This window comes from Belonocnema kinseyi, chromosome 5 (assembly GCF_010883055.1).
Source record: "Belonocnema kinseyi isolate 2016_QV_RU_SX_M_011 chromosome 5, B_treatae_v1, whole genome shotgun sequence".
NCBI lineage: Eukaryota > Metazoa > Arthropoda > Insecta > Hymenoptera > Cynipidae > Belonocnema > Belonocnema kinseyi.
Window position 1 is genome coordinate 83737150 of NC_046661.1, and position 11680 is coordinate 83748829.

At 35.2% G+C, this 11680-nt stretch overlaps 1 protein-coding gene across 1 annotated transcript in view; it reads left to right on the top strand.

The window, feature by feature from the left end:
* Window positions 1-10506, top strand: part of LOC117173135 (synaptotagmin-14) — a 21353-nt gene extending 10847 nt beyond the window's left edge. Inside the window, exons 3-8 of the mRNA XM_033361533.1 lie at window positions 1416-1550; window positions 3883-3935; window positions 6070-6249; window positions 6338-6658; window positions 6959-7312; window positions 10294-10506. Coding sequence (XP_033217424.1) covers window positions 1416-1550; window positions 3883-3935; window positions 6070-6249; window positions 6338-6658; window positions 6959-7312; window positions 10294-10506 — 1256 coding nt within the window. The remainder of the gene's footprint in view (window positions 1-1415; window positions 1551-3882; window positions 3936-6069; window positions 6250-6337; window positions 6659-6958; window positions 7313-10293) is intronic.
* The last annotated feature ends 1174 nt before the right edge of the window (window positions 10507-11680 follow it).

The following is an 11680-nucleotide window of genomic DNA, read 5'->3' on the forward strand; positions in this document are numbered from 1 at the left end:
AGGGAGCTCTTCTTAATATTTTGACACCAAAATCATGTCGATACACCTTACCGACTGCGAGTAAAGCCACCCACGCTTTAACTTGACAGACTGTAAATACACTGAGAGAAATTTTAAGATAATTCACGAAACTGCTTCTTAAACTTATTCTAGCTTTGGCGCAAGAAATAAGATCTCGGTACCCTTGCTTTTAAAGCAATCGCCGTGCAATCAGTTCCATAAATTAATTTAATTTCTCTCCATGTAGACAATTTTACAAATATTAAAATTTTTTGTATTCCATAAATATTTTAAGATTCCAAAAATATTTCAAAGAATTTTTTCAAGTATTTAACAAAGATTTCAAATCAATTCGTACGATTTCAAATGATATCAAATGATTAGAAGGATTCCAAAAACTTTTCCAAGGATTAAAAAACTTTAACATAGATTTCAAAGATTTGAATTATTTAACATAAATTTCAAAAAATTTCAAAGCATTTCATGAACATTTAAATCATTTAAAAGATATTTCACAACAAATAAAAACATATTTAAAACACTTATTTCTAAATATTTAACAAAGTTTTCAAAGAATTTAAAAATATTTCAACAGATTTTCATACAAATTTCAATTATTTAAGAAATATTTCATAATCCTTTCAAAAATTTCACAAATACATTAATGATTTTGAAAGGTTTCGCAAAAATTTGAAATATACAAATTTTCCAATTATAAAGATTTCGTCATATTTCACAAAGATTTGAATAATTTCAATACGTTTTAAGATTTCACAAAGTTTTCAATTTTTTAACAAATTTCACAAAGATTTAAAAAATTTTATGAATACTTGTATTTTCTAATTTATTTTATTATATTTAGTAGGAAAAAATCAATTCGAATGAATCAGAATTTTTAAAATTCGCCTTAAAGCATTGAAATAGTATTTCAGACTTTGAAATAGGTGCGTCTAAAAAAAATTCCAGCTTTTTTCGTAAAATTCCATGACTGTCCAGATTTTTCCAGACCTTATAGCAACCTTGAAAATATTATGAACAAGAAGCCCAAAAAACGTTAGAACAAAATTTTTTTTCACGAAAAACTTTGAGAAAACGTCTGCGCACTCAAAAATTCACACAGTTTAGTTTAAATAGATCCTGATTTTGAACTTTAAATTATAGAAAATTTTTAGTAGCCATAGAAACTTGTATTTATAAATTTCGCATTGATAAGAACAGAATACTGTCATTTGATTTCTCCGGTATTCCTAAGAATTATTATTGTAGCAAGTTGAAAAAAATCGGAATTTATTTCCTTTGGACATTAGATTAAATAGAAAAATATCCAATGTTTTTCGAATCTTATCGAATCTAAAAAAATTCTGAAAAATAGTGATTAAAGATTTTATTTTTTATTAAAGATCCCTTTCGGGTAGGAAAACCTTTTACCGTTGCGGATCCGGAGACAAGCTCCGATTCCGAAGAGGACGCACTCCGCAGACTGAATTATCGTTTGCAACATCCACCAGACACTCTGACCATTCAGGCAGAGGATGGACCCCCTTTGGGAGGTAAACATTTTTTTTAACTGAATTTTTAATTTAACTTTAAGATTGTTTAAAATTCTCCTCCCAGCAATAGGATGTACCGGGATATCCCGTTCGATATCATTTATCTCCCATGTTGTCTCAGGGATATCCCAGAGATTACCCTCAGATATCATGCCCCTGGCGGACCGAAGGAACCGAATAGAGCCTCTACAAATTACCCATAAAGACCCCATTGGGTTCCCATTCGGTTCCTTTTTAAAAAAACTCGAAAAAACAGTAAAATCAACTTTTAAATTGTTGAAATTCGGATTCTACGTTAAAATTCCCTATAGAAGGTCACGGAATAATCGCAATAGTTTTGTTTGTAACGGTAAACAGTTTAAAAAAATATAAGACGTCCCAGTGTGCACAAAATTTGGTGACGTCTTTACGACATCGTTACGACATATTTACGACAACTTTACGATATCCTATGTCCATGTCGTTAAGTCGTCTTTATGATATCGTAAATATGTCGTATGATCTGGCGATGTCTTTACGATATCCTAAAGACACTGTAACGACATGGACATAGGATGTCGTAACGATGTCGTGAAGATGTCGCCAAATTTTGTGCCCACTGGGGTATAACGTCTGTTGACTGCTACTTACAGGCTTTCGACCGAATTTCAACAATTAATTTGATTTTGCTGTTCCTTCCAGTTTTTTAAAAAGGAACCGAATGGGGTCCCAGTGGGCACAAAATTTGGCGAAGTCTTTACGACATCTTTACGACATCCTACGTCCATGTCGTTTCGGTGTCTTTGCAATATCGTAAAGAGACCTTAACGACATGGACATAGGATGTCGTAAAGATGTCGTAACGATGTCGTAAAGACGTCGCCAAATTTTGTGCCCACTGGGGCACAAAATTTGTTCGCCAGGGCCAAGTAGGATACTAAAATGTATGTGTATGACCCGTTGGGTACCCTGGAAGGTGGAATTTCAAATATCCCGGTGGATATCCCCAGGATATCTGGGATGTCAATGGAACGTTTCTGGGGTATTAAAATTCCTAAGTATGATATTAACATTTTTCGTATGACCCTTCGGATATCCGGCTAAACGAATATTGGGATATCCCGAGGTTAAGCACAGGATATTCAAGATAGCTATGAGACGTTCCTAAGACATTCAAGTGTCCCGAGTAGAATATTAAAAAATTTAAATGCCCGTCGGATATACTGAAAATCGGAAATTGAGGTATCATGAGAATATTTGGGATGTCTATAGAACGTTTCTGGGATATTAAAATATCCCCAGTAGGATATTAAATTTTTGTATATGAAGCGCTGAATATCCTATGAAGCGGAAATTGGGATATCCCCAGAATATCAAGGATGTCTATGGAACGTTTCGGACATATTTAAATATCCCATGCAGGATTTTATTTTTACTGTTTACCAACACAAGTCAGATATCCCAAGTTTACTCACATGATATCTAAGATGGCTATGGGACTTTTCTAGGCTATTTAAATGTCCTAAGTAAGATATTAAATTTTTTTAATGACCCTTCGGATAACATGCATTGCAGAACACGGGATATCTTCAGGATATTCGGGATGTATATAGGGCGTTTTTGGGATATTTAAGTGTCCCTAGTAGAATGTTAAAATATATTTCTATGGCCCGTTGGGTACCCTGCAAGGTTAAAATTCAGATATCTCGGGAGGATGTCTCCAGGATATCCGGGATATCAATAGAACGTTTCTGGGATATTAAAATTCCCAAGTATTATATTAACATTTTTTGTATGACCCGTCGGATATCCCTAGTGGAATATTAAAAAATTGCATGTGCCCGTCGGATATCCTGAAAGACGGAAATTGAGATATCACAAGGATATCCGGGATGTCTATGAAACGTTTCTGGGATATTCAAATGTCCCAAGTAGGATAGTAAACTTTCTTATAGAAAAGCTTTGGATATCCGAGACATATTTATATCATATTTAAATGTCTCAAGTAGGGCAATCAATTTTTTTTTAATGACCCGTCGGATATCTTGCAAGGCAGAAATAGTGATATTCAAATGTCTTCAGTAGGGTATTAATTTTATTGTATGGTCCGTCAGAGATCCTGCAAGGTGAAAATTGAGATATCACGGGGATATCCCTAGGATATCATACCTGGGATCTGTAAGTGGAATATTAAAAAAAAAATTTATATCTAACTTGAGATAACCTAAGAGATAAATGGGATCGATTGGGATATCTCGATATATCATATTGTTGTTAGCGAGGGATCGTTTTGAAATATTATAAATCGATGTGAATCAGTTATGAATTTAATGAATTATTATTAAATTTTTAGAGGCTGGAACAACTTCCAGCAGTTGTACCGAAGATCATTCTCCAGATCAACAGGTCGATCCGAATAATAGTTATAATAATAGAGTAGAACGCCAGGTAAGTTGTCGAAATTCCAGAAGATTAAACTAAGAATAAATTAAAATTAGTCAAAGTAGACAAAAACTTTCACAAAAAAAGGTTTCGTGGTATTTTTAAATATAGTGTTTGTAATTTTTAGCAGTGGGATAGATTCTTTTATCCTGTTGGATGGATGGGGTCCTTTTGGAACAGCTAGGGTCACGCGGGATTAGGTGATTTCCGAGGAATAAGTGGGTTCCTGTGGGTTATGTGGGATCTCTTGGGATAGGTGGCTTCCGTGAATTAGGTAGAGTACCTTGGGATAAGGCCTTGTGGGATTAGTGGGGTCTCGTGACATAGCTGTGATCCCAAGTGATAAGTGAGGTTTTGTGGGTCAAGTTGAGCCTCGCGGGATAGGTAGAGTGCTGTGGGTGATTAGGTCCCGAGGAATAGTTGGGATATCAAGAGATAGCTTGAGTCTCTTGGAGAATTTCAGGTTCCGAGGGATAGGTTGTGTTCCTAAGGATTTTTGGGATCCCTAGTGATATGTTAGGTCCGTGAATTAGATGACATACCGTGGTATGAGGTGGGATCTTAAGGGATAGGTAGGTGGCCGTGGGACACATAGGGACCCTTCAGATACGTTGGGCCTCGTGAGATAGTTTGGGTCCTAAGTTATAGGTTGAAGCCCTGGGAATGCCTTGATATCAAAGGGTCCCAAGGGATGATGGCGCTCTCGATGATAAGGGAGTTTCCATGAGATTTGTTGGCCCCGAGAGGTGGGTGGAGTCCTATGGGTTAGGTTGGATTCCTTCGAAAAACTAGGGCCCCTTAGTATAGTTTGAGTTCCGTGGCTTAGGTGAATTTTCCAGGGATGTGTGGGTTACATGAAGTAGGCGAGTCTTGTGGGTCAGGTGCCGTTCCGTGCGAAAAGTACATTCCTGCACGATAAGTTGAATCCTGTGAGTTTAATGGGGTTTGGAGGGATAAGTGGGGCCCCTTGGGATAGGAAACGTTTCGAGGAATGTTTTTTGTTTCTTGGAATAGCTGATGTCCCGAGGGATAGGTTGTGTCCCAGCGGATAAGAGAGGGTTCTCGAGAGATTAGTTGAATTGAGATAGTTTAGGTGTCTAGGGATAGGTTGCCTCCTTTAAGTAGCTGTGGTCCAGAGGTATAGGTTGGGTGACGTGGAATACAATTTCCGTCGAGGGATAGGAAGGTATGATGAGATACGTTAGGATACGCTAGAATGCGGTTCTGTGGGTTAATTGGGCGTCCATTGTATGAGAGGAGTTCTTATGGATAAAGTGGCCTCGAGGAATACGGGTCTTCCGCGTGATTAATTGTGTACCAAAAAATAAGGAGAGTATGAAGGACTCACTTTTGGTACAGCTGCGATTCAGAGTGATGGGTTGGAGCCTTGGAATGGATGGTGTCAAAAGGGATAGGTTGGAACACGTAGGTTAGAATGGCCTCGTGCGTTAGGAAGGTCTCCTGGGTTACGTTGGGTCCCAAAGGATGGATGGGGTTTGTGGACTCGGGGGGGCCCCGTGAAGCAAAAGGAGTTCCGGAAGATAAAGGAGTCCTTAAAGATAGGATGTTTCTTTGGGTTAGGTTAGAGCTCTTGAGACAAATAAGGCCTTGGAATAGCTGAGGTCTATATGGATAGGTTAGGGCTCTTGTTACAGATAAGGTTCAGATTGATAGGTAGAAGCCCTTGAAATTGATCGACTCCGGAGAGATAGGTCGAGCCACGTAAATTAGATAGCCCTTTAGGGATGCAAGTATCGCCGGGAATATGCTGGATTCCAAAGAATCTATGGGATCCTGTGAGTTAGGTTAGGTTCTTTGGGATAGCTGGTGTCCTATAGATTCAGTAGGGTCTTATAGTATAAGATAAGTTGCGGGAGCTGGTGGTGTCCCGTGGGACACATGGGGTCCTTTCGGATAGGTGAAGTCTCTTGGGATTGCTGGGATCCCTTGATACATTTTGGGTCCCATGGTCCCATAAAGTGGGGTTTCGAGGGATAAGGGGGATGCCAAGAGAGTTCTGAAATAGTATATGTCTATTGAAGATTAATACAGATCTCATGATCAAACTAATGAGTATCTTTGACCCAATTTATTTCAGTGTGTGGTGGAAGTGGGTGCACCAAGTCATCCCCTTGATACCAGAGAATCAGAATCCCAGATTGAACACCATACATCGCCAAATACAATCGATGAGGTGACAACAATAGGAGTTGCTCCTGAGGAAGTTGGAACTTTAGAAGTTGCTTTCCTCTACGATGCTCCAATGCGAGAAATGACTGTGAGGAGAATAAAATCAATAATGATGATAAATTAGGCAACAGAAATATTTTTTAAGCATTTTTATTTGATTTAATTTTGATTTGAAGGTACAAGTCTTGCAAGGTCGAAATTATCCAGCAGGGATAAATGGTAGCCAGGTGAGATTAGTTTTGCTGCCCTCGAAAAAACAGAGACGTAAGACTCGAGTTCGTCAGGGGACGTCGCCCCAGTATATGGAAAGTTTCTTGCTACCTCGAGTCAACCCGGAGGACGTAAACGCCATGGGTGTCAGGTTGAGAGTTTACCTCTGGAGTGGCAGAATGCGAAGAGAAAGACTTTTAGGCGAGGCTCGAGTAAGCTTTGATCAAATAAATCTTCAACTCGAAACCACTTTGTGGCTCACTCTTCAACCCCCACCTTCAGCCTCGGTAAATATCATTGATTCTATCCCAATCTTGTTATTACTATACTGTATAGGAGATAACAATATACTGTATACGAATCAACAATATACTGTACTGAATTTATTACTGAACTGTATAGGATTCACAGCTATACAGTATAGTACTCCCTGGGATATAGTATATTATTCGCTGCAATACAGTATAGCATTAATTGACATAAATTACAGTATTGTCTAAAATACCTTATAGTATTCAATACCATAAAGTATACAATAGATTGCCGTGAAGTGGAATCAATTATATCTTTTTCATTCTCTCATCAAGATCCAGGACTGGGGAACAACCAGCAGTCTCACTAGAAGTGACTCAACTGGTTCCCAACAATCAGTTCAATCATACGCGTCTCCGACTACTCCACCATACGGAAGTAGTATGAAAGGCGGAAGTGCCGCTGAAATTCTTATAGGTTTGACCTACAATGGCACCACAGGTCGCCTATCGGTGGAAATAATTAAGGGATCCCATTTTCGAGGAGGAGGAGGAAATGACACTAAACCTCCGGACACCTACGTCAAACTTTCCTTGGTTGACAGCAACTGTCATGAGATGGCACGATCTAAAACTTGCCTCAAACGTGCTCAACCCAATCCTCTTTACAAGGAGACGTTTGTATTTCAGGTGAGAATCGGAATTTCAATTTTCAGCATTCTGATGGTTCGGATTCCACCGAGGCACAGTTGTCGAAATCGGGAATGTATGGTTCAAAACAGTCTACAGCCTTCAGTTATCATCAGATTTACAAATTCTTTTATAAAAATTAGAGACAGTTACATTTCTAATATAAGAGAGCTGAGAAACGCGATCTTTGAATTTAGTTTTGTTTATATTTATTTATTGAACGCTAAGTGTAACAAAATTAGGAATTTTGCTATTTATCTTTTTTTATCTTCAAGAGCGACTGAAAAATGCTTCAAAGATGTCCTAATTCCATGCAGGCGCACTAAGAAAATATAAATGATTTGATAAATTCTTAAATTAATTTTTAAGACAAATTTATTGAACAAATTAACAACTGAATAGTTTAATGAACAAACAAATTTTATTCAAATTGCTCATTTATCTCTCGCGCAACATCAAATTGTGAAGATGTATACAATTTATGAAAGTATTATTGTTATGAACAATTATTATTAATAAATTAATAGATTCGCGATTTTCGCTAAATATGAAAATTTAATTTTAGTTTAATTGCTCGATAATTGTATAAATGTTGCATAATTGTATAAACAAGTTAACTTACACTTATTCAAAAATTTTAATTTTTCTTAATTTTTTATAAAATCATTCAAATATTTGTGAAATCTATGAAACCTTTGAAATAACTGTTACTTATGACATATTTTGACATTTTTGTGAAATCTTTTGAAATTTGGCAAAATCTTTCTAAAGTCATGGAAATTTTTGTAAACTTCTTTAAATTTTTGTGAAAGGTTTTGAAGTATTTGAAATATTTAGAATATTTTAAAATTTCCTTAATTATTTATGAAATCATAAATTACATTTGTGAAGTCTATGAAACCTTTTAAGTAGTTGTGAAATTTTTTGGAATCTTTGTGAAATTTTTAAAATTTGATGAAAGATTTTCAAAACCTTAGTGAAAATGTTCTGAAACATTTAAATATTTGTAAAATTTTTCAAAACTTCTAAAAATGTTTAAAATAATTAAGATCATAATAAAATATTTTAAATGTTTCGAAATCTTTGAAAATTTTCGGAAATATTTGAAATCTTTGTAAAATTATTGTGAAATTCTTTAAATATTTATGAAATGTTTTAAAACTTTTTGAAGTCTTTATGAAATCTTTGAAATCTTTGTAAGTTTATGGTAAAATCATGGAAAGTTGTATAAAGTCATATTGTTGAATTCTTTAAAGTCTTTATCAAATCTTTTAAAATCTGTTCAATATCTCAGTGAAATCTTTCAAATATTTGTGCATTTTTTTAATTTGTTGAAATCATTGCAATATTTTCGAAGTCTGCAAATTTTTTAATTCATTTGAGACTTTTGAACTTATTGAAATTTTTTGAAATTTGTTCAAGAATTTTTTAATTTTTAGAAATATTTAAATTTTTCCGAACTATTTAAAATCGGTGTAAAATTATCTTTTATTGATCTTTGTGAAATCATTTGAGATTTCTTCAAATAATTGTAAAATCTTGTAAATCCTTTGGAATTTCTTTGAACTTTTTATGAATATATTGAATTCTTTTAAAACCTTTTAAATGTCTCATTGAAATCTTTATATTTTTCGAAAATCTTTGAAATCTGACGTTTTTTGAAATAATTCAAAACTGTCTGTGAAATCTTTGTGAAATTATTGTGAAAATTTAAATATTTGAGGTCTTTCAAATTCTTGAAATCCTTCAAATTTGTGATATCTTTGTTGTTAAAAATATTTTTTGAAGTCTTTCTTTTAACTCTTTTGAGATCTTTAAATTTTTTGAAATATTTTGAAATCATATAAAACCTTTTGAAATATTTCTAAAATACTTTGAAGCATTTTAAAAATATTTTTGAACTCTTTTGTAATCTCTGAAATATTTTTCTCAAATTACATTAAATTTTTCTGAAATCTTTTCGAAATTTCTCTAAAATGTTCGTGAAATCGTCGGAAATATTTGTAAAATTATCGTAAAATCTTCCAATTTTTGAGATCTTAAAAATTATTGAAATCTTTGAAATCTTTAAAATCTGTGTAACCTTTTGACTTTATATATTTTAAGTAAAGAGTCTTCACCTTCTAATACATATTTAAAAAGTACTGTATATTTTGTAATTGTTTCGATTTTATATTGGATAATAACTTCTGTCTCCAGTTATCACATTTTCAACATGCTTTAGAATCTTTCTGCGTCAAATTTTGATTAAAGAGTATTTATTTTTAATGGTTCAGCACTTGAAAAGTGTACCTCATTTATTAATAAATAGCTTATTGAAGTGCTATAATTGCTTTAATTATTATTCAGTAACGGGTACACTTAGTAATTTCAGAGAATTTTTCATGTAATTTAAATATTATTTTTTCAAATATCGAATATTTAAATAGAAAAGCGGAAAAGGGGGAAGTTTTTTGAGAATCGGAGGAAAAGGGAAATTGGAGGAAAAAAGGGGAAACTAAGAAAAAAAGAGAAAGATTGTGCACCCTAAATCAATTAAATCTTTGTGAAAGATGCGTGAAGTATCTTTCAATTCTCTGTGAAGTCTTTGAAAGATATTTGAACTCTTTTCGAAGTCCTTGAAATCTTCTAAAATATTTTCAATGCACCAAAGTCTCGCTTTCAGTCACCCCGTTCTCAGTCTTCCTAGAACTGCTGGCTCACGCACTTTCCCAGGGGAGTAGGGCGAGAGCGGTTGCGACATTATATATATTCTAATTGGAAACGAGACAAGCGGATCTCACTGTTTACGTGTGTGTCCCCCCGTAATCAGCTCAAGGCCATTGGAAGGCAACCCCCGACACTTGACTGAAAGCGAGAGTTTGGTGTATTATTCTGAAATTTTTTGAATCTGGGGTTTATTCAAAATTCGAAAGGTCAACTCCTGAAATTGCATTTTATCGACAAAAATCAAGAAAAATCTTAACAATTCTTTTTTTAAGGTGCCTCTTTTCCAACTCGGAGACGTGACCCTCTTCCTCTCAGTCTACAATCGCCGAAGAAGCAGTATGGGGAAGAAGACCAAGGAGATGATCGGGTGGCTCTGCCTGGGCTTGAACAGCTCAGGCGCCGAAGAATTACAGCATTGGAACGACATGCGTGCCTCTCGAATTCCCACCCAAATTCAACGCTGGCACTCCCTGCTTCGGCCTTGAAAAAGGAACGGCCCTTCACCCGGAGAAAATTGCAAGGATGAAAATCTTTGCTGGCTCTGAAGCAGAGCTGTGAAGTCCAAGGAGAGAAAGCAGTTATGCGTGATTCGCTCCTGCCCAGGGTGCTGCAAACGTTCTCCAAAACTTTGAGTCATCGGTCACCGACTGATGCGGATTTTACAATTTGTACTGCCTGAGAAAAGCGACAGCTGAGTCAATACAATCTCTTTCAGCGCAAATCAAATTTTTTAGCGCTAAGAGCAAAAAACACTCATCACAGTTCCAACGAATTGCAAAGCGGATGTCGAGATCAATTTTTCTTCTCAGAGAGACATTTTCCCGATCGGAGAGAATTTTTATTCCTCTTGGAAAGAATTGATTTGTCTCTGAGGCCATTTTTCCTCTCGGAGAAAATTTTACCTGGATTTTTTCAAATCCGGGGTTTCTTGTAAGTTCCACTTTGGACCGGAAATTGATCAAATTGAGGCGATCCGGCGAGCTTATGATTTACTTTGTGTGCCTTTCATCCCTCGAAATAAAAAGCCAGGGTCGCCTGAATTTGAGCTGTTTTGAGATGCCTGGATGGATCGACGCGATTTTGCCTTTTCGAAGGCGGGACACGTTTTCAATTCAACGACGCACAATAAATTCGCATGCGCACTTCGTAAATGCAGATGTGATTTTAGGATTGATTACGATTTATCTATAGACTCTATAGGGTCGAATTAAGAGGTCGAGTCCCAATTTTTCATTCTTTAATTTATTATTCCATTCAATTTTAAACAAGGTGGCCGCAAAACTTTATTTTCCAAATTTCCTGACTTTTCCCCGAAGCACATGAATACCCCCTAAATTCTATTAACCTAAGTTTTATTTAACCGAAAATGAAGTTTCTGAACAGGGATTTTTCATAATTTTTATCTTTTCGAATTTAATACTAAACCGAATCCTCATTTGGCATCATTTATATATTTTTAAATTCATATTCCCCATAATATTTATTATTACTTATTTTAATTTAATAGAATTTATGTTTTTCCGAATTTCTACCGCATTTCTACTTTTCATATTTTACATTTATTCGAATTATCATTTGACATAATCGACATAATTTATTTTTTTCCCGAATAACCACATAACCAAGCATTTATTTATACGAAACGCCATTTATCATAAT